Source organism: Oppia nitens, unplaced genomic scaffold (genome assembly GCF_028296485.1).
Source record: "Oppia nitens isolate AA-2021 unplaced genomic scaffold, nextdenovo-longstitch-racon4-pilon3 scaffold9_pilon_pilon_pilon, whole genome shotgun sequence".
Classification (NCBI taxonomy): Eukaryota; Metazoa; Arthropoda; class Arachnida; order Sarcoptiformes; family Oppiidae; genus Oppia; species Oppia nitens.
The window spans coordinates 2325861-2351240 of NW_026533253.1; the positions used below are offsets into that span (position 1 = coordinate 2325861).

Sequence of the window (25380 nt, forward strand, 5' to 3'; positions counted from 1 at the left end):
TAAATTTACGCAATTTGTGATATCGGTGTCAATCAATTTACTATTGTTATCCAAGTTATAAACAATTTTTTACAATATTATATATTTGTCAAAACATTTTAAAACACATGTGTATATAACAGTCATTTAATATTTTTAAAAACTAAAATAATATTAATTTATATACAATTATGTGATATACTGTATAAATTTAATACTCTATTATACTGTATTCTAATGAATTAATTTTTACAGACAACTGTTATCTATCAATCAAATGTTAAACTTTGTTTAGACTTTTCATCTGAGTCTTCAATTGTGTTAAAGTATTAGAAAAAACAAATGAATTGGATGTCATTATTAACTCTAATAATATTTTAAAAAAGTTTTTATATAATTTTGATAATATTAAAAATTTTAATAAACATTAAATTTAATATAATATGTAAGTTGACTGCTGTCATAGCAACCAATGTTTATAATGTGTTTGGATATTGTGGTAGAGTTTGACATTTGTTTTGATTGAAACAATTGATGTAATCATATGATTGTCTTATATATCATATAAGCAATGAGTGGACAGACATCTCAGACAACAAGTCTGTACTCAGACTCTAAAGCAAGACTTTGCGACAGAATAGCCTCTAATATACAGAGCGCCGGATCAGGTGATCAATCAACTAATCTGACCACTAATTTGTGTTAAAATGATTTTTTTCATTTAATATCTTCAGTCACCCGACAGATCATTAAAGGCTCAAAATGTGTTGAAGTAATGGTTTTTATTGAATTAAAATTTATTATTATTATTATTATTAACAATTGAAACTGTTTTTAAACAGACACTCAATCAAAGCGCCCGCTCTTTGGCCGCACTCGACAACACTATTGATAATACTTATTCAGTTAGTCTTAAACCATACTCTTCTTAATTTTAATGATAATAACTCTTACAGAATATCAAGAAACTCGAGATATCAACCAAACAGTTCCAAATGCAGTGAGTCTTATAGTGGTTTGTTTGTTGATAATATTAATGACTTTTAAATATGATTTCAGATTAGAGGACATCAATAACAGGTATTCATATAAAACTAATTAATATATTAACCTAAAAACCATTAACTCATTTAATACAAACAATAGTTGTCAACAAATACGAGAAGTTGTCGATAAAATGAATTAAATTTTTTTTTTATAAATATTAAACTTTTATTTATTAAAAATAGTTGTAATATTACTAAAAAATGTATCAGAAAATGACAATATATTAATAATTAGAATAAAATGTAAGTTTGTATATAATTTATATTTCAAATAAAAACAATTGAAAATAATTACTGTTGGGAATAGCTTTACAATGACTTTTGAAATGGGAAAACATAGACTACAATATAAAACAAAAGATAAAACTCTTCGATGATATTGCAAATCATTTGAAATTAAATATTATGTCTAATGTTATGATCACTTATCTCACAATCAGTCACTTAATAAAACCTTTTGCGTGAATTCTCCTGATTCTTCTGGAACACCATAATTCCGACGACAACACAGACAATAACACCAATGATGGCACACAATATTATAAGGAAAAGCTTGAAGCCAGACATAGGTGGCGGCGGATCTGGTGTGTGATCTCTTGGGGAAGCAAATATAGAGGCGGACGGAATGATTTGCGAACGATCCTCTAATGGATTCATAACTGATGGCACTTCTAACTCGTAAGTCTTGATTGAGACAATGTCGTGATTATCACTGAGATCACCGGTAGCTGCTGTCACACCAAAGTGATAACCAGTCGGCAATCGGACGCCTTTAACACTAAAACATTCCTTCCATTCATTATTTCCATCAATATTTGTACTGACAGTTAATATATCGTTTTCATATCTGATGGCAATAAACGTGTCCTCATCTACACCCCTGAACTTTGACTCACATCCGGCTAACTCTGAATGTGTGCCATCTCTGTCGTGATCGTAATGATTTGATCCGTTGTTTACCATCGCTGAGATGTAGGGATGTCCGTGACTATGGATTCCGTTTTGATTGGCATAGGTATCCAAAAATACACTCAAACCAACAAATGGGTCAGCGTTACCAAACACCGGTCCTATTAATTGATTTTTTTCAAATATTATTAATACATTAAAAGAAATCATTTTTAGATGATTACCCGGTTTAAGAGGATCTCTAGTATACCAAAAAGCCATTCCGTCTCCGTATAAATCTTTTCCGTGTCCGCTAACCTTAAAGTGAATTTGTGTTTCCCAATTGCGGAATGAATACGGCTTTATTAGACATAAAAATAGTTTATAATAATTATAATTAAAGATTAATAATAGTAATCAAATAAATACACTCTTATTCCAGAGGCCTCCCTGTCTGCTCTGTAAGTCGGGTGTAATCCTAATAAAACTGGTCGTAACCATTGTACTGCCGAAAAAGTCCCAATTGGGGATTGTCATACCAGTACCTGTCCATTCAAAACATTAAATTGTATTAAACTACAAATTTATTTATTAGCTTTGATTATAAATTTAAAATCATTTCTGTATATAATTATCATATATAGTGTTTGTAAATTTTAATTGGCTTTTGATAAACATTTTTTAAAAATTGATAAAAAAGATAGTTTTACAAAAAAAACTTTCATAAATTGAGGTTTGTGTACAACAAATGTGTACTTTTGTTGTACAGCAGAGTTAATAATAATACTAATAAATTGAAAATATGGGAAAATAGTTAATAAAATATATTATATAAATAAAAACCTCATAAAAACAATATCACCAATGAATATAAAACCATATCTCTAATGAAACGTGTATTTAATAGTCGAGAAAATACTAGTCAGATATGATTTTTCATTTTTATATTATATTTTATGTATTTCATTATTAAACTTAATTTAGAAAAAATAAACAATTTATTAAAATATTTTTATACATTTTAAACATTTTATTTTAATTTAATAAATATTTATTTAGTCTGTTTTACTTTTTTTATTATAGGATATAAATTATATAATAATTTTAGAGGAAAAAGTTTGAATGTATTTGTATTGCATTTAACTAAATAATTAGGCGTTTTTCGATAAAAATACAATTAAAGTACTGTATATTATTGTATTAATGGCATAATCGATATGTTATTTATAATAATAATTTAATCAACAATAAGATAATTGTCGGTAAATTAAATTAATGAAATATAAACTAATAATATCATTGATTAATATAAATGTCTATTCAATACATACCCTGATATGGTTTGACCAAAGAGTGCTCTTTCTTGGCGTAAATACCTTTGGCTTCAAAATCATTTTGTGTCAAAACATTGGCCACAATTGATAAACAAATTGCTAAATAACTATAAATATGTTTATTAAATAAATGTAAATTCAATATAAATTGCATATTTAATAATGTATTTAACAAAAGCCGCTAAACATCGACACTATAGTTGTTATAATAAAGTCAATGATTTTAATGATTCACTGTTTTTATGCTTTTTATCGTTAATTATATCATTTATAATACAGTAATGTTTATTAATATTATCATAGATTACGTCCAAACAAATAATAAACATTTCATAAGCAAACACATTGTAAATGATTGATAATTTTTTGACATTATTTATGTTTATTGTGTATACTTTGAAGCAATAAATTATTTATTAAATCAAAAGTCAATTCAATTGTATTTTCAATTAATATAATATAAAATAATATTTAAATGTTTGACTAATTGAGTGAATATTATATAAACTAAAAAATCAAAACAAATGAGTTATAATTGGTTTAGCAATCAATTAACGCATCGATTAGTGAATAAGCCGTCAAAAGATGTGTCAGATTATCAATTATTGCATGATTTTTGCGACCAAAACAATAAACAGGTATTTATTTGACACATATTATCAATGTTACCGATGATGACCACCACTAATGACTTAATGTCCAAAACAGGTGTCTGAAAGCCGACGCATTCCGTGGAGAGCCATATGTTTGGCACTGTTTTTGTTGGTCTTCGGGACCGCTATTATAGTGATATCAATATTAATATATCTCAGAGTTATTGTCAACATTAAACCCAATGATGGACTTCTTGTATTGGTATTACTCGGTGTCATAATGTTTATTCCTGGCTTTTATCACATCCGTATTGCATACTATGCTTACCATCGATGCTATGGATATTCCTTTGATGACATCCCAGACTTTGATTAATTAATTTATGCATCAATTTAGTCACAAATTTATTACATTACCGTATATATGTATGTATATATATATATATATATATATGTATATATATATATATATATGTATGTATATATATATATATATATGTATGTATATATATATATATATATGTATGTATATATATATATATATATGTATGTATATATATATATATATATGTATGTATATATATATATATATATGTATGTATATATATATGTATGTATATATATATATATATATGTATATATATATATATATATATATGTATATATATATATATATATATATATATATATATATATATGTATGTATATATATATATGTATGTATATATATATATATATATATATATATATATATATATATATATATATATGTATATATATATATATGTATATATATATATATATGTATATATATATATATATATATATATGTATATATATATATATATATATATATATATATATATATATGTATGTATATATATATATATATATATATGTATATATATATATATATATRTATATATATATATATRTATATATATATATATATATATATGTATGTATATATATATGTATGTATATATATATGTATGTATATATATATATATGTATATATATATATATATATATGTATGTATATATATATGTATATATATATATGTATATATATATATATATATATGTATGTATATATATATATGTATGTATATCATATATGATATAACAGTATTATTTACAACAAAATATACAAAAAAATGATATTATTTTTACATTAATTATAAGCATATCCTATATATTCTGTGATTTATACCGAAGTCATTCAAAAAAATATATCAAATATTATATACGATATAACATATTATATGCAAACATATTTAATCCGTAATTATATCAATTTTATCAAAACTAATAAATCAGTCATTTTAAATATTTTTATTTCATTAGTTTGTTATATATAATAATATTTCAAAATTTATAGTTTATTATAAATTTATAATATACACGATTATATATAAATTGTGAAATAATAATAATAATAATACATAACTATTAATATATAATATGTGTATTTTATGTTAGAGTGATTTTTAGATAATTTGAATGCTATATAATTGATATAATTTTAATTAAAATCTTAATTCTATTATTCATTTATCACATGTTTTAAAATAAAATTTATAATACTAAAAACATACGATTTATTAAAATTACTGTAATATTTTTAATCGTTAAAATTATAATGACTATATAGACAATTGTCATAAATATTGAAAAACTTAAAATCTATTGTGTTATTCAATATTAAATGATATGGCACTCGTATCTTGAGTTAATTATATGAATATATTATAGATTAGAGTTGTTAAGAAAATCAATCTCTGCTTTCACGCATTTGCCAGTCATGACATCCAAAGCACATACCTATTGTTATAATAAATATATATATAAATAGCATTCAATGGTTAAATGTTTACAAACCTTGATTTCTGTGTCTCCAAAAATCATTTGCGTTTGTATTTCTCGTTTAATAATAGTTTTAAATGCAGAGTTGATATGATTGGAGTGAGAGATGTAATTGATGTCATCTAAGTCGAGATACAAAGTACCACATCGTTGCACACCTTTATCGGTAATGAACTCGACATCGTCTCTCTCACTGCAATATATATGGATTATACTGCATGACTGTCCCTCATTAACTGGAGTATAGCTTCTTGTGATTGATTCATACAATCCTATAGATTGATCACAATTTACGAATTTGTCGAAGACATCGGCGCACCATTCAATGTTGTCTTTAATGGCCAATTTATGTGATGGATGTTTGCCATCAATGAATCGATTGAGAACTCCCACTCCATATGTAAGTCTAGCCCTTCGACAACTGATAACAGTGGGGTCCAGTCCGTACATTACAGCCCCTCTAAGTATTGCCAAATTAGGCGATTGAGGTATTATTACTTTAAGTCGCGATGAAAATGCATTTCTTATATGAGTTTGAAGTATATGTGACTCAGAAAAGCCTCCGACAAGAAACAGAAATGTCACGTCTTTGACATGTTTGCTGTTTAGTATATCCCAGATATGACTTATGATTTGTTTGGCTACCGGTGCAAACAACTGTTGCATAACTGTTGGATCTAATCTAAGCATTCCTAGTTTGGAGCAATAAGTTATGCCTTTACCGTCTGAATACTTTTTAACAGCACTATCGACCTGTTATTACAGTTAAACTACTAATGAAATTCTATACAATTATTAGATTTTTATTATTATTAATACTTACAGACATTCCTTTAGATTTTTTGAAAAAGTTAATAAAAGAGAAGGGAAGGGATATATTGGAAGTAGTTGTTTGATAAGTAGTGGCACTTCTTTTTCTCGCCTCGAAAGCCGACATCAAATCTACATAACCGGCCGGTCGTTTGTTTTTGAATTGTTTTATAAAATCCACACCAAATATATCAGATAATAACTTTTCGAAATTTATATCCACACCAACTGACCCATTGGGTCCTCCAATAGCTTTATGTAGTTCTTTAAGAGAGCCTTCTTTTGTTTGCATTTGATGACATGTAATATCAACAGTACCACCGCCAACGTCTACAACTATATATTTGGTCCCTTAAAAACAAATAAATCGTAAATATTAAATCTAAAAATCTATGATAAGGTTTTAACAATCAATTTATTAATGGTTGGTTACCTTTAGTAAAGGAGGTCTCAACTGAATCGTTAGCACTGAAAGAATCTGTGATTTATTTCAAATATAAGCATTTTGTTAGTCTGTAGACTGTATTAGTATTAAATTGCATTTTTTGCTAACTTTAAATGATAATCCATAGCAAATAAGCATACAGTAAATTATATCATTAATAGATTAATATTAAAGCAAAATAGCTATACAGATAAATACCATTCTTCCAATGTATGGCCAATCTATCATCATTTGAGTTGATATTTTCTGACTGTGACTGACATTCTCTTGGAGGACAACTTGGGATCAGTTGATTCAATTTAATACGTCTACAATATATTGAAGCAGCTTCTGGTTCTAAGGCTATTAACAATTGTGACGGGTTGTCAACACTTCCTATTCCCGCCTATTTGTTATTTTTTACATAAAAATACTCATAATTATTGGCAATTTTATTAATTAAATTTCAATATTGAACTCCGTATTAATTAAATTATTTTAAATAATTCATTAATTAAATTTATAAAGATTTACCTCATAAGCTGCTGCTCTCATAAATTGTTTGGCCGATGGTTTCCAAAGGGCCGGAACTGTTATAACCCATCGAATATCTTCTATAAGAATATTGGTGGCCGACTGATCACTTAGCTCTTGTAGCGCCTGTAGCTTAAAATACCGGAGTGCGTGTGCAAACACAGTTAAAGCTGACATTGATTTATTACCATTGGTTGCATTGATTGTACTCTCCAATGATAATGACTGAAACAAATATTAATTATAATTAAATATATGTTTAACTTATGTTATTTACAATATATAACCACAACATATAAATATAGATGTTTTAGTTAAAAATTGACAAACAGTTTATAAGATTAAGTGGTTTTTGGTAATTAAGTGATTATATACTGTATTTCTATAGCGATAAGTCATCCGCGACTGAATGTTTCAATGCTTCACTTCACTTAACATCTATTCATTTGTGTCATTCATTATTGTATTACTTTACTAACAATGATATCAATGATATATTTGTTATATGAGTGACAATTTATTAATAAACTTTGAAAATAGATTATGAATACTATAATTAAAGAATACCGTTATATATATATATATATACCTTATAATATACAGTATATTTGTGAACAATACCTGATTATAATGCAAATCCATTTTAAATTTTTCAAAATAAAACCATTTGTTGGCCTCTTTGGGCTCAAGACTGGAGTAGTGGTCACGGGATGCGAATCCAAATGAATGAAATATTCCGTCCGGATTCAGTAATAATATAGTCCTTTAATTATATATATATATATATATTTTAATCAACAAATCTATAGATATATACATACTGTACATATCTAACACTTATATTTACAATTACTTACGGTATCTTTTGATTGCTAGCATCGGGGTCACAGCCTATAATAAGTCAAATGTATTAAATAATGTATAATAATATCAATATTTTTAGAAATTATAGTTATAATGCATGAATGCTTGCAATTATGAGTTTTTAACTATAGCTATTGAATGTATTAATTTTAAATTAAAATCTCAGATGAAATACCTTCAACTTTCCTCATCACATGAATGGCATTGTCTGCATCTCTGGTAAAGGCAAAGCTATAGCCACTAAAAGTTGTGCCAAAATCAATGGCTACTACTATAAAATGGGTTGAATTTGGAGAACTGGTTCCGGAGTCGACAGAACTATAATTTAAATATATATTTTTTATTTCACTTATTTATTATACTATATTTATCTTACATTCATTTAAAAATAATTATCTTATACCGTATATAAGCTAATTATAACAATTAAATATACAATTTATTATTATTATTGTACAATATTGTACATTATTAAATTATACTAAAATTAGTTATTTCATACACTAATATTACACTTAATTTCTGCTAATTAACTTTTTTTAGATAAGTGTAATTGTATTTAATAACTAAGTAATTGACAATTTATGACTTAAAAAAATAATTTCTAACAATAAAACATACCTAAGACTGGCTCTGGCGATGGCAACGTCCAAATCAGTAGACACTCCGATATTCATTTGTTTAATATTATAATTGTTATAATTTAAGTCAATTTCATTTTTATGTGTTGTTTGCCTATTATTTGAATCATTATTATAAAGTGTTTGACTTTTCATATGATTAGTAATGCATTTATCGATAATTTTATTGGATTTACTGCCATTTTCATCAGTCACATACATCTCTTCAATAAGATTATCACATTGTGTTTGGTTTATTTCAATTAATGTTTTTTGTTTGTTTTCAATGGTTGAATAATTGATAAAACGCGGCGGTTTAGTTGGCTTAACATTATTTGATTTATTATTCATATTATTAATTTGTTGGTCAATTTGTTCATTTTTAAAATTGTCTTGAATTTTGGCAACAATTACCGGTGAGTTTGTATTTGAAGGACTGGCCTCATCTATAGTTTGATCCAATTGTTGTATTGCTAACATCGCTTCGTTATCATTGTCTGAATTCAATGTATAACCATTTAACTGCATTTTGGGCGATGAATGTGTCGACAAATTACAATCATTAGATTTATTTGATGATTCATTGACACTATTGTTTGAATCGGTGGTAAAGTCATGACCACAGGGAAGAAAAGCAATCTTTTTCATGACTTCTTTAACAATTGTGGGACTTTTCAAAGACAACAACAATTGTTCATTTGATTCATTCAATGCATCTCTCGTTTCCTCAAAAACTTCTTCTTTCACATCAAATGTTGTTTTAATGTTGTCTTCAATCATAACACAACAAAACTCCTTAAATGTTTGAATCGGTACCTCTTGTGGAACCAATGTTTTAAAATTTAAATTTTCATTATTACTATCTTTAATAGGATTCACATTTTGATTATTTGTTGAACAAGTAATTGAAGTCATATATGACTTATCTTCACTTTTGTTGTCAAAATCATTTTGATTATCAATTTTATTGAATTCGATAGAAATTTTTGATTGTTTATCACTTTCTGAAGATTTATTTATATCAAAGTTATTTTGTCTCCAATTTGTTAGCTTAGGTGAAGCCGAGACACTAAACAAAGTACCGGAACAACACTTATAATCACTCGACGTGTTTGTTGACTCTTCTCTTAAGCAGTCAATGGCAGTCTTGTCGGTACTGTTTGTTATTTTATGTCCAACTATAGTAAACAGTGAAGATCTGGTCTTTTGTTTTTGTGCCAAACCTTTCAAAAATAAAACAAATTTTATGCTTACAATCAAAATAGGTATTTGAAATGTAAGTTAAATGTAAAAATTGGTTACAAACAAAGCATTGCTAATAAAAATAATTTATTTTATATGTTTACTCTTCTGTTATATTGTTTATTATCTATAAATTTAATTGCCTTTTATTGAAATCAATAATACAGTTAATTCTTGTTTTAAACCAAAAGCTTTATTAAAAAACTTAATTGTATTCAAGTTGGAGGTCATATAAAACCTATTTAACCATTTAATATAAATGATGCATTTTTTATATTTATACATTTAACTTATATGTATAGTATTGTATAAAAAAAAAATCTGTATATTTTATTATATCTATTTTAGTGTCAACTAAACAAATAATAAAATTCAATTGTTTAGGTTCTCTATATTCTAATTCAACTAACAATATTTAGTTTATAAATTAATGTATATTTTATATTTAAATGTTGCAAATATAATAAATAATTTATATTTAATTTTAGAGAAAAAAAATAATTTACATTTTAAAACAATTATATCTTTATGCCAATATTAGATATAAATAACAAAATTTAAAAAAATATTAATTATATTTTTATTTTTAAAATTAGAATATTAATATTTTAAATACATTAAAATATTATTCACATTTAATATTGTTTATAAGGAAATTTTTTTTATAAATATTTATTATGTATTTAACTTACTGTGAGAAATAGCTATTTAAATAATTTATAATTAAAATGCTAAAACAAGTAATCTATTATTATCATAACATTTATATTAAAGTTAATTAATAATGTAAAATAGTATTTAACCCTAATTAAAAAAAACAATATTATAATATGTATTTATATACTAATGTATATGGTTTGCTAATTTGTTATGAGTATTTAAAAATAATTATTATTTTATAAATTAAAATTACTTTTGAAGTAAACACTGTATGATTATTTATATGATTAGTATATATATATAATAAAAATACTAATAAAATAGATTCAAAAAGTTTGTCTGGCCTAAGATTTTCAAGTGGTTTTATTTTTTATTTTAAAAAATAAAATAATCTGCTTAACTAATTTGGTTGACAATATCATTTAAAAGTCATTAAAAAAATTAATATAAAACTTTGATTTTATACTTAATATTGATTTAATGTCTAGACAGTATATAATTGCTATTTTATACCCGTATCATATTGTACTGAATTAATACCGTAATAACCACTAAATAGACTATTTTAAAAAATTATTTATACAAATTCAAAAAATCATTAAATTTTAAATACAGAAAAATTCAAAATGAATCACGTTTTAGTAGTTATGCTAAAACAGACATAAAAATAACTTTATTATTAATGTATATCAAATTGCAATTCATTTGTATAATATTTTTGGTAATTTTTGGCAATTAGACTATTAAACTATGCAGTTATATGTCTAATAAAAATATTTTATAATTGCAAAAAAATATATTTAATTTGATATTTTATCCATTTTAGTATTAAATTTAGTGATATTACAATATATAATTTTTGAAGTGTCTAATTAAAAAAATATTTTGTTTATTTTATTATTGTAATATTTATCATTTTGTATAAAAGTTTTATTTTACTGATACATTTATTAGCAAATTAAAAAAATATATTGCGACATTTAAATTGATTTTATTGTATTTATAATTTAGTTTCAATCAATTGACTATTTAGATTATGTAATTCAGTAAATTATGTTAAATAACATATTTTTGTTTAAATCTTAAAAAATAGTTTTATTTTTTATACTAAAGATTCTTTTATATTACTGTATAATGTTTTTAATTTTGTATACATTAATTTACTAATCATTTTTAAAAGTTTATTAAATAAAACATCATTAAGTAAATGAGTTATATTTTATAAAATTAAAAAAAAAATCTATTTTAATTATCTATATTAGTATTCTTTAAATCAATTTTAGAAAATAAAATTTAGTAATTAAATAAATAATTATATACTGTATATCTTAATTATTATCAAGTAGAGTAATATACAGTACAATTAAAAATTATAATAAAATATTTATAATTACCTTTAAGTTGATTGTTTTTAAAATTAAATAAATTGACATTTGTTAATATATTGATTAATGAGACATTATTCATATTGAAAAAACTATTAACACATTATTCACTGTTAATACAAATATACATTTTTTTGACAAATAGAGCAAAACAAGTAATAAAATTGTTTTTGAAATAAAAATAGAAAATACTTTTTGAAAAATCAATGATTAAAAAACTATTGTATATAATCAAGAAATATATAATTTTAAAAAATATTATTAAAACCAATTTTTATAAGGTTTAATAAACAAAATTATTATTTTTTAGAATTTTTCAAATATAATATAACTAAAAAGTGTATATAAAATGAAAAATGTATAATCATATGCATAGTATGTTTAAAAGTGTTAAGAAATGAACAAAAGAAACTTATTATATAATACAAGCAAAGTATGTAAAGAAATAACTGATGACTTGTTATTCAACGAACTGAAACCCAAATCTTATTTTAAGTTATATTTTCATTTCAATTCGTGTCACACACACAACACATACCACACTATCCACTCATGAGTTATAATACCTATTAGTGTAAATAGTTTAAAGTAATTTAATATACCGTTTTATACACTGATATATGATTTTTTAGTCATTATTGGTTTTAATAAAAAACTTATTGACACTAATACTGGACATTACAAGTTATTGGTTAGTCATAATATATATTTATAAGTATTATATTAAAATTAATATATATATATATATATATAAGTTAGTGTACACAATGACACACAAATTTAAATCAAAGATTAATTAAATAATAATTAGTTGCAATGATAATTAAAGTTGAACACATAAAAAACTATTTATAATAGAGGTCACAAATACATATAACAATATTGTTACTACAAATTCAATAATACATAACATTTTTAAAAAGATAGTGTACTAACTTATAACCGGTGTATTATGGATTACATATATTAAAGTACAGTATATGTTTCATAAAAGATAATTTTAAATGATAAGCAAAAATAGGGGTCAACTGTTGTTTTATTGTTTTATATATACAAATATTATAGTAGCCATTAGTTTAGAGTCTAAAGTTTATATACTAATTAAGACTTGTTTTTGAATACTAGATATGGGATATTTGTTAGATAATAATATAATAGACAATATAACTAATAATATACGGATACTATATTATATTGTATATTACTGTATATGGATTATAATATAGTAAATAATTTAAGTATTGTTATGGACAAAGTTTTGTTACATTTGACAAAACTCTCATTAAAGTAGGCGGTGGTGTATATCATGCTTTCATACTATACGGTAAAATGTATGGTTTATCATATACTGTATTATAGACCGGAATATAAAGCAACTTATAGTTGCAGTACAATAAAGAGCTTCATTTATAATATTATATATATATATATATATATATATATATATATATTATATAATGTTTAAATATTAATATTAAAATAATATTTTTTTGAATAATTATAGATATTTCGTAGTCATACAGTATATATTATACTGTAAGTATTTATCATTAAAGCTCTGATACAAAAAAAAATTAATAGTTAGAAATATTATAAAATATGATATTCACTAAAAATTTAAAATTTATAAAATACATTACCTTTTTTAATGATGTGTGGTTCAGCATTGAATGGTTTGGTTGATAAATACGGAAACACTTTGTATTGTTTGTCGGGAGTCGTCCTATTGTTTAATTCAAGGCCAGTATTGTGTGAATCGGGCGGAACAGTGGTTTGCTGTGAACAATATGTTTGGCAAACTTTCCTTTTAATTAAAAGATGAAAAGTTTTGTGTTTAATATATTACAGTATATGAGATAACAGTAAAACACAGCTTAAGAAAACCAGTTAAGTTGATTGAAACATGTTATAAGACATAAGTCATAAACTAGACTAACCCTATGTTGTTGTTGTCTGTGAGCACATCTGGATCTACTTTGGACTCAACTAACACTTCAAACAACTCTTCTGGTATTATATGAATGCCTTCAATATTAACTGAGTTTGAATTTAGACTCTTATTTATGTGAGAACTCAACTGTAGAGACGGGAGGTATGCCTTATATCCAATCCCTTGTGAGATATCGCTATTACTTATATATGTGTCCTTTCGGTGCGAATCAGTAGTTGATATCTTCAATGTATTCATCATTTAATGTTATTATTATTATTATTCATCACACAAACATTTGCTTTAATAATAATAGTTATTTTTAAATATATACTACAATACATATATAATATATTATACTGTATGATAAAATTATTTCAATTATATAAAATAGTTTTCTATAAAATTCTTTAAAGTATTATTATAGTTAATATTATAAAGTTATTAAAGATTTGAACAACTTATCTATTATTAATACTGTTATTATTAATACTGTTATTAATAATACACTACTAATCACTTACTCTAAATTTTACGTTTAATTAGTTGAATTTAATGAGATAAATCACAAATAGTATATTTAGAAAATAAGACAACTATCGGAGCAAAAATTATAAAAATAATAATAATTGACGTTAATATGTTAATAATATAACATAATATTATACACGATCATATTGTATAATTTTGACTTAATATGAATTAATTTAGACAAATCACTTGTTGTATCACTAGTTGTAATCAGTTTTAGTATAGTTTATAACAATTTATTCAACTATTCAAACATAAGTTATTATAGTATAATATTTGATAATAATGTAAAACTTGATATTTATTTTGTGTTGTGATTGTCTTGATATAAGATTTTTAACTTATGTTATGGTCTGAACTAAAAGTTAAACTGTTATACAAAAGACATGTGAATTAGGTTCAGAGGACACAGATTTGGCAATGAGAGAGAGCCATACACTACACTAATTGGTGGCACAAAACATAAAAATGTTTCAAAATTTTAGTAAAAGGTTTCATATGTCCCGTTCCTTGCTTTCCAATAGACTAACACCACTCCCAAAATCATTTGTGCAGAAATACATATGAAATACACATCCATATAATTATATACATTTTATTTTCTATGTCATCATATTTATTGTATAATTATATAAATATTACATATTTGATATTACTTAGTAAAACTTTGAATAAATATAATCATTTATCGCTTAAATATTTATATATACTTTATATAATATACTGTACTTTTTTGGTAATATTGTATATACTGTATATTATACAGTGTATAATATCCAAAAGTTATGTTTAATATAATAAATATAAATGTTATAAATGTTATTTAATAGCATCATATAGTTTCATAATATATTGTATTGTGTTAATAATCAATTGTTAATTTGGTTTTTCTACACTTTTGTTTTTAAAAATAGCTTTTCACTAGTTTTAGTGTTTTATTTCACTAATGATTGGAAACATGTTTTGTGAATTTTTATCAAATATTTGTTAATTAAAGTTTTGAGTTAAAACATAAATGAATACATTTTTATATTATTACAGATTATTACATAAATTTACACTTATTTGTTTAGTGAAAAATTTTAGTATTTTACAATTTTTAGCCCCTATATTTAAAATAAATATAATATTGATATACAGTATCACTGATATATTATGTTTCTACATATATCATATGTATAAATCTATATAAATATTTATATATATTTTTTAAATATAGGAGAATTTAATAAAAAATGATAAATCAGTAAATTAAATGAATATAAATGAATTGAATATATTTTGCTCATTGTTTAACTAGAAATTAACAATTTATTAAAAAAAATTTAATATAGTCTTTGAATGACTTTCCAAATATAAAGATATTTATATCAATGAAATCTACTGTACTTTATCTGATTTTTTTGTTTAAAAAACTATCGTAATATATATTGACATAAGTTTGAATTGATGATGGTCATTTTAAAAGTCTAGTCAATATGTTTTATGCTTAAATTTGCAATCATATAATTAGTTATATTTTATATAGATTTTAACAAATTTATTTTATTATGATAAATACAGTTAAGTTTGTTTGTATAATTTACACTATTTGTCTCATTAATTATAACAATATACAATACATTATAACATATGTGATATATTTTTAATTAATTAAATCAAATGCCAACATATTTTTATACAGTATTAAAATAATGATTGGAAATTAAAGAAAAAGTATTATATAAAATTAATTTTAAATAAAAATAACTATTTGTAAAAACTGTATAATATATTTAATTATTATATACAGTATATTAATTGAAATTGTATTAATATTATGTAATATTATTTATACACTATATATTATGTACTACTTTATTGCACTAACAGTAAACTTACACGATATGTATGGTTAGTAATACATGTGAACCCATAGTGTAATGTATTGTTTACTTTGAAAATATTGACAACAATTAATTTGAATCAGTATTTTGTGTGAACACGTGTTTAGTAAATGATTACTAAATTGTAAGAAAAGGTTATAAAATGTTATCTTTGATGTCAAGAGTATGGATGAGATCAACTCATTGTATCCTAAAGTCACCAAAATATACTCCAAATGTAAGTTTAATTGTTGTTTGACATTAAGCCGGTATTAATAATTAAAAATATTGAAAATCAAAGATTTGTGTCACCAAAAGCTTGAATGTGACAAAAGTTGTCAAACAATTAACTACAGGAACGGTTGGACAACAACTTGAAGAAGTGTCAACAAAAAGCCGTAAAATTGTTGGCTATTGGTTGATGACATGCGGTGGACTAACATTTACTACTGTAATAATCGGTGGTATTACCCGACTGACCAATTCTGGCCTCTCGATGGTCGACTGGCATCCATTCAAAGAGTTTCCACCACTGAATAACAATAAATGGATTGAAGAGTTCAATAAATATAAGTTATTTCCTGAATTTAAAATGTAATGATTTGTGGATAAAATGATTATAATGTGATGAATGCTATGATTTAATGTTTATTTGTTTTTATCAAAGTTTAGCCGAAATAAAGACATGACTTTAGAGGAGTTTAAATGGATTTGGTATATGGAGTTCATTCACCGAACTCTGGGCCGAACCATAGGCGCCGTATACTTCATTCCGGCCGCCATTTTCTGGTATAAGAAATGGTTTACCAAATCAATGAAACCGCGAGTTCTTGTGTTTGGAGGTCTTCTTGCATTTCAGGTTTGTATTGAGTTATTAATTACTTCGGTAACTGTTTTATAATTGTAATAATTAATGTAATTGTAATGTATATACTGGTATATCTAGGGTTTGTTGGGTTGGTATATGGTTAAGAGTGGTCTCGAAGAAAAGCCAGAATACCAAAGGGATCCAAAAGTTAGTCACTACCGATTGGCTGCACATTTAGGAACAGCTCTTGTATTTTATTCATTACTTATTTGGTCAGGACTTTCACATCTAACAGTTCCATCACAAGTCAGTAATCATTTTATTATAATATTAAGAAATAATATTTACGGTAATTTTTTTTATCATATTTAAGACTCAAGTCACTCCTCAAGTACTCAAATTCAGACGATATACACATATGACAAAAGGCTTTATATTTTTTACGGCTCTTTCGGGTGCTTTAGTTGCAGGACTTGATGCCGGTTTGGTTTACAATTCGTGGCCATTAATGGCCGACAGAATTATTCCCACAGATTTATTATCACAGTCTCCGAAATGGAAAAACTTTTTTGAAAACGCGACAACTGTCCAGTTTGATCACAGAAGGTTAGGCGAACTAGTATTATGTGGTTCAACTGGTCTTTGGATTTATTCAAGACGTTTACCATTAAGTCCCCGAACAAGACTTGCAGTCAACTGTTTATTTGCCGCCACTTTATTACAGGTAACTCTTGGAGTTACAACATTGCTATTTTATGTACCGAAATCATTGGCCGCATCGCATCAATCGGGAGCGCTCACAGTCCTTACGATTGCTCTTTGGTTATCACATGAAATGAAACTTTTGAAGAAACTTCCCAAATAAATTTTAATTCAAATAAAATAATTATTGGAAATTAATAATAATAAATAATTTTATTGTCAATTAAAAACTAATAATAATTTATGATTAATCAAAACTATTTATAATAGCCATTAGTCCGATTCCGAATCCAATTATCAAAATTTGATAAATTAATTGTCTAAACAAATATAATTATTTTTGAACTAAACACTCAATTAAATAGTTAGTACAGTACTTACTTAATATTTTTTTCTTTAAGAAGTTTTGGTAGAAGATTAACGAGTGATATGTTGAGGAATGCACCACAAGTGAAGGTGAGAATCCAAATCTCAATATTAACTCTTGTGCTATAACTTAGTATGAAAGCAAACATTGATCCACAAATACCAGTGCAGGCAGTGATTAGTTGTCCTCTAATTGCTTCCCATTTAGAAAATCCTGATTCTAAAAGTATGGCAAAATCAGCGAATTCATGGGGTATTTCATGGATTATTATTGTTAAAGTTGTTAGGAATCCAGTCTATTAGAAAATATTTAAAAATTTTAATTTAATTTAAATATTTTAAATCTTAAATTTAATAAATGTTTAAATGTTTTAATAAACAATACCTTAATGCTGACCATAAATCCAGAAAATACAGCTAATCCATGACTAAAATTGTCGATTGCATTTGCTATCAAATTTAAATAACCAATGGCTTCAATTTGTTGGCCCTTATTATTATTATTATTATTTTGAACCGATTTTCCATTAATTTGTTTAGTTTTATGTTTGATTTTGTTATTTTGATCGTTTTTCTTGATATTTTCAGTCTTAACAGTTAATATTAAATTAATATTTAACTTTATAACAAAAATTAAAATAATTACCGCATTATTATTGTGTATTTGATTAATGAGGACATCAATGATGACAAATGTGAAGATTCCCACCAAAATCCATAAACCAATGGTATAGGGATTGTAATCGTTTTTATCTAATGACAACCGAATAGCTTCGGGTAGTAAATGAAAGAAGACATCTCCCAATAGACTTCCCACTCCTAGACTTATTAAAAGTGAAATCCTATTACTTTCACCTAAAGATTTAAAAATCATTTTAAATTAGAATATCAAAAATATTATGTAAAAATTATTTTAATAATAACTGATATAAGTATATTCAAAATTTACTTAATTAAAAAAAATAGAAAATAAACTTATTTTTATAATAATTATCCTTTTTGTTTATAAAAATCATGGGTAATATTCCCGTTAAACCAATTAGACCGGAACACAACAGGCATAATATACATGTGTAATACTCTTGAGGTATTTCACTTAAATTAAACATATTCATTTTTTAATTATTTATTTTAATATTAATTTTATAAATTATTTTAAAAATAATTTTAGTTATTTATATTTTAGTTGCATAGCAAACACATTATTTAATTATAATATTTTGATTGTTGATATAAGTAATAAGTTTGTCATCACAAAAATTGTTTCAGATCACATACTGTATATACAGTACATAATATATAATTTGGAATTTTTTATAAACAGTAAAAAAGTTTAATCATATTTTATCGAATTTAACAGTAATATTAATAATATTGGCGATTATTTTTTATCAATTATTAATTCATATTTGATAATAATTATGAAACTATCATTGGTTCACAATGTGCTGTTAATTATCAAAAAATTTAATAAATTTTTGTTTTAAACACATTTTAAATATTTTTATCGCAATTAATGATATTAATGATAATATATGTGATATTGATTTTAATGATATTTTACTAATAGTTGAGAATAACTGGACTGTAAAAACTGTACATACAGTATAATATTTATTGTAAAATAAAGTTTAATTAAAAATATTTTGTTTTAAAAATTACATTAATATTTAGTCAAATCAATGTCACGGAAAATGCGTGGTCATTGTTGGTCACTCTAATAATTAATTGTACAGTAGTTTTAATATATTTTCTATTATAATATAAATTAGTAATTTTTTGATAGTTTTTACTTAATGTAAAATATTTTTTTTATTAATTAATTTTTTTAAATATTCAAAAAGTAGATGGTAGTATTATATACATTATTGTTTATCAATTTATAAAATATTATTTAAAAATAACCAATTGTATTATTAGGTCATTTAGTATATTATATAAATATATACAGAATACATAGTAGAGTTAGAATATTATTTAAATTTCATAACAAATATAATAATATAATCAATAAATATAACAAAATTAAATATAAATAATTATTATTTACTTAACGTTTTTTTAAAAAATATTTACAAAAATAAGAAAGTATGACCAATTTAAACAGTTATATAAATAAATTGTTTTTATAAATTATATAAAAGTATATAATAAATATTAGATAAAAATTATTACTTTAATAAAAACTATAATCTTATAGTTCGTTTAACCAACAGTACATATGACCACTTAATATGTTTATAATAAGTTTAGTATAGATGTCTCAGTTATGATATAATTATAATGTGTAAATGAATTACTGTATGTAGTCTATGAATAATTTAGAATATTCATAATAAATATGAAAAACAAATTTTTTCAATTAAAACCAATATTATATTTAAATTTATGCATTTTTTTTGTTTATTCATAGTATACATTAGTAGACACATTACAATGATATCTATAGATAAACTATACATAAACACAATTAGTATAAACATATTAAGTGTTGGTCATATGTACCGTACCGTTGGTTAAAATGAAGTATAATATATAGTAAATATAATAATGCAGTATTTAATGTCAAAATTTATAGTCAATACATATAAACGCAGAATAAGACTGAGACTCGTGTAGTGAAGTCATGTAGTCTTCAAAACTATTTTGGGATCAATTAAATAAACAATATAATCGTTTAGTTACAAAAATTTTATATTTATAATGTAATCCGTTTACCGTAATTTTAATTTTTTGGTTGATATATTAGTAGAAATAAAAAAAATGTAATAAATAACTATAAAATTATTAATACTTTATTTTCATAAACCTATTTTTATAACTTTTTAGGAAATTATATATTTTTTAAATGTATTTGTTTCTCTGAAAATTTATTTATAATAATATGCAATCTAAATGTTATGCAGTATTAGCATATAATTTATAATGACTTCGCTTATTATAATATTATGATAACTACTGGTTGATGATTAACAAAAAAAAATATATTAATATAATAATAAAAATATATTTCCAATGCATTGATAAATTTTGGTTAAATAATTCAGTACTTTAAGAATAATTAATATCTGATATTTATACCGTATATTTAGTTAAAAAGTTAAAAATGTTTATTTCTTAAAATAAAATAATTTTATTAATATCTATTAATAATATAATACATTATAAAATAATTTCAAAGAAGCATTAATGAATGCATAATTTAAATTTAGACCAACAAATGGTATCTCTCATAGTTTGGATGCGCTGACATGTAATTACATTTAAGAGCTCCTTATAATAACTAATAATAGAAATTAGGAAAAAAATAAAATGTCTTTATTTTAAAAAAGAAAATACCAATGTTTGCGGAGACAAAAAAGATAAGAAAAAATGAAATAAATGCTATTTTATTAAAAAACAGTGTTTTCCCCGTTGTTTACCCCCTTTGAGCTCAGATATAAAAGGTTGTGAGTGTAGGCAGAGATGGATCTGAGAAGGCTTTCAATGTGGGCCGTCACTCAAGATGTGTCATCGGCTGCATTGGCCAACATTAAGGACCAACACAACAAAAATGGATTCTTACAGCACATTACGGTACCATATCCTCAAACATACCTTTTTATTTGACAATTACAAACTCATCAATAGTTTATGAATATTTTTTTAAAGAATAGTTTTAATTAATGTGAATTAATAAAAATATATTTGTGGTTAAAAAAATCTAAGTTAGCTTTTATATACAGTAATGTTGAATCAAGTGTTGATAATAAATACTGTTTATGATATTTATTATTATAAGTTATAAAGTTTATACTTATAATATAAATAGGATTAAAAATACGTGATTTATCTTTTACGAAAAATAAGTATTGAAATAATATTTGTTATAAAAATAAGTTAGTTAATTACTGTATATTGTTGTGCAAATTCATGATAACCAATATATAAACAAAATAAATTAAATTCAAATAAGATTTATACTTGATTTTGATGCTTTAGTTTGATTTTCATTACAATAAACACTGTATTCTTACAGTATATACTGAAGTAGTTATTATACAAATATGGATTATAAAATTATAATAAAAATTAAATAATGATTTTAATTTGATAAATGTATATTTATATTTTAAAATTTAAGTATAAATAGTGTATTCTATAATAGAAACATTAAGTGTAATGTATTAAAAAAGTGCATAATATTAATGTATAAAATATACAATATAAATGTCTGATATTTTCACATATAAAACTAATTAAGTTTTATTGATATAGACATTATTTTATAATTTATTGATAAAATAACTGCACATAATTATAATAATTGTTTAAAATAAATAAAATTACAAATAGTGAATGAATTTCTTTATTTAAAAATTTACTTAAAAATACCAGACATTAGATAAGCTTCCGGACAAGATTTTGCTTAAAATATTTAGTAATTTACCGCATCGGGAGATATCACGGTTAGCCAGAGTTTGCAAGAAATGGCGAATGATTTCATGCGATTCCAAGCTATGGACTCACGTCTCGCTCCGACCAGAAGTATCGGGACTTCACGTTACGAGTATAGAGTCATTGCTGGCTCTCATATCAATTCGTTTCGGTTTGTCTTTGATTTGATAAATATTAATCAATAAATGATATAAATTTTTTTAGGCCCATCTTTACGTTATATAGAGTTACCCATTGAATTGATCACTCATACAGTACTTCATGAGTTGGCCAATAAGTGTCCAAATCTAACCAATATATTGTTGGACTTTTCAACAGCAATGCAATTACACGACTTCAATGATTTGCATTCATTTCCAACAAAACTCAGAACAATGTGCGTCTGTTTATCTGAAGTTATCTTTATGGAGGGTTTTATGAGAAAAATCTATAACTTTATCAATGGTTTAGAGGTTTTACATTTAGTCGGAACTTATGAGAAGGCTGTTGAAGAAGAGGAAGAAGAAATCTATGAAGTGGTAAACATTCACAAACTGAAGAGTGCTGTTCCCAATCTACGAGTTGTCAACTTATTTGGTATCAATTTTGTCGACGACAGTCATGTCGATTCTCTCAGTAGTAATTGTATTCAATTAGAGTGTCTGTCTCTCAATTTTTGCACAAAATTCACGGGAAGTATATTAAAACAATTATTTCAAAGATGCAAAAGACTCAGATGTCTTCTTATGCAACACACGAGTAAGGATTTTACAAAATATAGATAAATATTACTGATATTTATTGTTTGAATATCTAATTAGACTTACAAAGTGATCATATGATGGCTATTGAGTGGGAAAAGACAAATCTACAAGAGTTGGACATAACTGCAACAGAATTATCAACGGAATGTCTAATTGATATCTTATGTCGTATACCAGCTCTTCGTTATCTAAGTGCCGGACAACAGGATTGCTTCACAGATCTAGTATTGTATGAGTTTATGGAAAAGGGAAACACAAAGTCATTAATGGCATTGGATTTGGATCGCAATGAAAATGTTTCGGACGATATGTTACTTAAATTTCTGAAAATGCAAGCGACTCACCTCAGAGGTCTACAATTGTCTGGTTTACCACATTTGACAGAGTCTTTTTGGACTACAGTATTACCATTACTTAAAAATATTAGGTTAACAACTATTAATGCATTTAATACTTTTCAATATAGTATTAATAATTACTAATTAATACAGAATTTTAGTGATGGGTATGCCTGAAGGTTGTTGTCAAAAGATCCACCAAAAGATACACATCGACTCATTGATCGATTCAATTGCCAACAATTGTTGTCAATTGGAGAGGTTTGAGGCCCATTGGGATTCAGAGACACTCCGTTTTTCAGACAGAAGTAGCAAAGCTGTTGGTCTGTTTTCTTCATTTTATTGTCATTTTATTGATTTTATTATTAAATAATTCTAATAAAATGATATTTTTATTTTTGTAAATCAGATGCCATTAGAATGAAGTGTTTAAGATTGCGATGTTTATGTCTAAGTGATGGCAAATACTTTGAAATGGTATGTCTTCAAAAAATATTGTTAATTAATATTTATAATTAATAAAAATATTTATAATTGATTATTAATAGGTAAAGAGCAACTTTGAACGGGCGGACAGGGCTACGGTTGTGCGCTCAACCACCAACTCTAGAGTTACTTTAGTTTATTTACTCCACAATTACAAGGATCTGATATTTAATTAGAAACATATAGATGTCTAAATTTTTGCTAAATTTGTTAGGATTGAAATCAACTCTAAAATAATTTTTTTGTATTTTAATTATTATTATTATTACATCTAATATTAATATTGAAACATCTGCAGGAAGTTATAACTAATGCAATATTGAGTTGTGTTTAATGCGGGCAACAGTTATAAGTTGTGTATTATTCATCAAAAATATTGTCTCTGTTATACATTAGCTAATAATTTTTAAATTGTTAAACATTTTGCTAATTTATTAAAAATAATTGTTAATTATAATGGTTACTGACTATGATACTGTATTTATATATCTATAATACACTTTAAATGTATTGATTAAAAAAATATTAAATAAAAAATTAATCAAATATGATAATTATTTTTTGATAAAAATTATTAAAAATTAATTTTAAAAAGTCTAAATAATATCTAAATTTAGAATTAGTGTTAAGATAAATAAATACAGATATAGTAAAATTTGAAATAATTGAAACAATTAGACAAAATATGTTATAGTCTTTATACTGTAGTATTAATATGAATGTTATTTTAGTGAACTATTAATTTAGGTGGCATTAAATGAGTATTAAATAAAAGTTTATTTGCAAATACATTGCCAGGTGTTATGACAGATGAATGATAACCTCGATATGTATGATATAGACTATAGATTGTATTAACTATTTTCTAATAAAGTATTTATTAATTTAAATACCAAATATTTAAACATTAAATATATATTTAAATATTT

The 25380-nt window shown here is 24.0% G+C and overlaps 7 protein-coding genes and 1 long non-coding RNA gene across 8 annotated transcripts; 4 read left to right on the forward strand and 4 right to left on the reverse strand.

Moving 5' to 3' along the window:
- The first annotated feature begins 463 nt into the window (after positions 1–463).
- LOC128964746 (uncharacterized) lies at positions 464–1165 on the forward strand. The gene is made up of 6 exons (XM_054311383.1): positions 464–647; positions 714–751; positions 822–884; positions 936–979; positions 1039–1059; positions 1126–1165. Exons 1-6 carry the CDS (start codon positions 551–553, stop codon positions 1163–1165), a joined length of 303 nt encoding a protein of 100 aa, XP_054167358.1. The 5' UTR covers positions 464–550.
- Positions 1166–1245: 80 nt separating this feature from the next.
- On the reverse strand, positions 1246–3514 carry LOC128964463 (vesicular integral-membrane protein VIP36-like). Its single transcript, XM_054311051.1, has 4 exons — positions 3245–3514; positions 2343–2458; positions 2159–2273; positions 1246–2095 (listed from the first exon to the last, which is right to left on the reverse strand). The coding sequence occupies exons 1-4, from the start codon at positions 3399–3401 to the stop codon at positions 1470–1472; spliced, it is 1014 nt and encodes a 337-aa protein (XP_054167026.1). The 5' UTR covers positions 3402–3514; the 3' UTR covers positions 1246–1469.
- Positions 3515–3658: 144 nt separating this feature from the next.
- On the forward strand, positions 3659–4237 carry LOC128964635 (transmembrane protein 230-like). The gene is made up of 2 exons (XM_054311265.1): positions 3659–3885; positions 3956–4237. Exons 1-2 carry the CDS (start codon positions 3772–3774, stop codon positions 4214–4216), a joined length of 375 nt encoding a protein of 124 aa, XP_054167240.1. The 5' UTR covers positions 3659–3771; the 3' UTR covers positions 4217–4237.
- A 1337-nt stretch (positions 4238–5574) lies between these two features.
- LOC128964574 (heat shock 70 kDa protein 12A-like) lies at positions 5575–9819 on the reverse strand. The gene is made up of 10 exons (XM_054311202.1): positions 8960–9819; positions 8514–8656; positions 8332–8365; positions 8096–8237; positions 7475–7699; positions 7160–7346; positions 6950–6994; positions 6530–6867; positions 5722–6459; positions 5575–5664 (listed from the first exon to the last, which is right to left on the reverse strand). The coding sequence occupies exons 1-10, from the start codon at positions 9736–9738 to the stop codon at positions 5590–5592; spliced, it is 2706 nt and encodes a 901-aa protein (XP_054167177.1). The 5' UTR covers positions 9739–9819; the 3' UTR covers positions 5575–5589.
- A 149-nt stretch (positions 9820–9968) lies between these two features.
- On the reverse strand, positions 9969–14338 carry LOC128964584 (uncharacterized). The gene is made up of 3 exons (XR_008484676.1): positions 14183–14338; positions 13886–14049; positions 9969–10181 (listed from the first exon to the last, which is right to left on the reverse strand). It is a non-coding gene; the product is annotated as an uncharacterized LOC128964584 (long non-coding RNA).
- Positions 14339–16608: 2270 nt separating this feature from the next.
- Positions 16609–18244, forward strand: LOC128964578 (cytochrome c oxidase assembly protein COX15 homolog). Its single transcript, XM_054311206.1, has 5 exons — positions 16609–16809; positions 16873–17165; positions 17244–17430; positions 17518–17685; positions 17753–18244. Exons 1-5 carry the CDS (start codon positions 16735–16737, stop codon positions 18242–18244), a joined length of 1215 nt encoding a protein of 404 aa, XP_054167181.1. The 5' UTR covers positions 16609–16734.
- An 84-nt stretch (positions 18245–18328) lies between these two features.
- LOC128964748 (zinc transporter ZIP13-like) lies at positions 18329–19562 on the reverse strand. The gene is made up of 5 exons (XM_054311384.1): positions 19517–19562; positions 19094–19302; positions 18833–19036; positions 18463–18743; positions 18329–18401 (listed from the first exon to the last, which is right to left on the reverse strand). The coding sequence occupies exons 1-5, from the start codon at positions 19560–19562 to the stop codon at positions 18329–18331; spliced, it is 813 nt and encodes a 270-aa protein (XP_054167359.1).
- A 2302-nt stretch (positions 19563–21864) lies between these two features.
- Positions 21865–24627, forward strand: LOC128964576 (F-box/LRR-repeat protein 12-like). The gene is made up of 7 exons (XM_054311204.1): positions 21865–22023; positions 22825–23035; positions 23089–23622; positions 23685–24054; positions 24119–24288; positions 24375–24442; positions 24514–24627. Exons 1-7 carry the CDS (start codon positions 21913–21915, stop codon positions 24625–24627), a joined length of 1578 nt encoding a protein of 525 aa, XP_054167179.1. The 5' UTR covers positions 21865–21912.
- Positions 24628–25380: the final 753 nt, after the last annotated feature.

Bases quoted from the DNA above. Each gene is read 5' to 3' on its own strand.
- LOC128964635 (XM_054311265.1), top strand. From the start codon at position 3,772: ATGAGTTATAATTGGTTTAGCAATCAATTAACGCATCGATTAGTGAAT. The intron at 3,886-3,955 runs GTATTTATTTGA...TGTCCAAAACAG, and splicing joins GCGACCAAAACAATAAACAG to GTGTCTGAAAGCCGACGCAT.
- LOC128964576 (XM_054311204.1), top strand. From the start codon at position 21,913: ATGGATCTGAGAAGGCTTTCAATGTGGGCCGTCACTCAAGATGTGTCA. The intron at 23,036-23,088 runs GTTTGTCTTTGA...AAATTTTTTTAG, and splicing joins TCTCATATCAATTCGTTTCG to GCCCATCTTTACGTTATATA. The intron at 24,289-24,374 runs GTCTGTTTTCTT...TTTGTAAATCAG, and splicing joins CAGAAGTAGCAAAGCTGTTG to ATGCCATTAGAATGAAGTGT.
- LOC128964578 (XM_054311206.1), top strand. From the start codon at position 16,735: ATGTTATCTTTGATGTCAAGAGTATGGATGAGATCAACTCATTGTATC. The intron at 17,166-17,243 runs GTAATGATTTGT...ATCAAAGTTTAG, and splicing joins TTATTTCCTGAATTTAAAAT to CCGAAATAAAGACATGACTT. The intron at 17,686-17,752 runs GTCAGTAATCAT...ATCATATTTAAG, and splicing joins ATCTAACAGTTCCATCACAA to ACTCAAGTCACTCCTCAAGT.
- LOC128964574 (XM_054311202.1), bottom strand. From the start codon at position 9,738: ATGATTGAAGACAACATTAAAACAACATTTGATGTGAAAGAAGAAGTT. The intron at 8,657-8,959 runs GTATGTTTTATT...TTTAAATTATAG, and splicing joins ATCGCCAGAGCCAGTCTTAG to TTCTGTCGACTCCGGAACCA. The intron at 8,366-8,513 runs GTATTTCATCTG...GACTTATTATAG, and splicing joins TGTGATGAGGAAAGTTGAAG to GCTGTGACCCCGATGCTAGC.
- LOC128964748 (XM_054311384.1), bottom strand. From the start codon at position 19,562: ATGAATATGTTTAATTTAAGTGAAATACCTCAAGAGTATTACACAT. The intron at 19,037-19,093 runs GTAATTATTTTA...TTAACTGTTAAG, and splicing joins AAATACACAATAATAATGCG to ACTGAAAATATCAAGAAAAA. The intron at 18,744-18,832 runs GTATTGTTTATT...ATTTTCTAATAG, and splicing joins GATTTATGGTCAGCATTAAG to ACTGGATTCCTAACAACTTT.
- LOC128964463 (XM_054311051.1), bottom strand. From the start codon at position 3,401: ATGCAATTTATATTGAATTTACATTTATTTAATAAACATATTTATAGT. The intron at 2,459-3,244 runs GTATGTATTGAA...TTGAATGGACAG, and splicing joins TTTGGTCAAACCATATCAGG to GTACTGGTATGACAATCCCC. The intron at 2,274-2,342 runs GTATTTATTTGA...TGTCTAATAAAG, and splicing joins GAGGCCTCTGGAATAAGAGT to CCGTATTCATTCCGCAATTG.
- LOC128964746 (XM_054311383.1), top strand. From the start codon at position 551: ATGAGTGGACAGACATCTCAGACAACAAGTCTGTACTCAGACTCTAAA. The intron at 752-821 runs GTAATGGTTTTT...GTTTTTAAACAG, and splicing joins AAGGCTCAAAATGTGTTGAA to ACACTCAATCAAAGCGCCCG. The intron at 1,060-1,125 runs GTATTCATATAA...TACAAACAATAG, and splicing joins TTAGAGGACATCAATAACAG to TTGTCAACAAATACGAGAAG.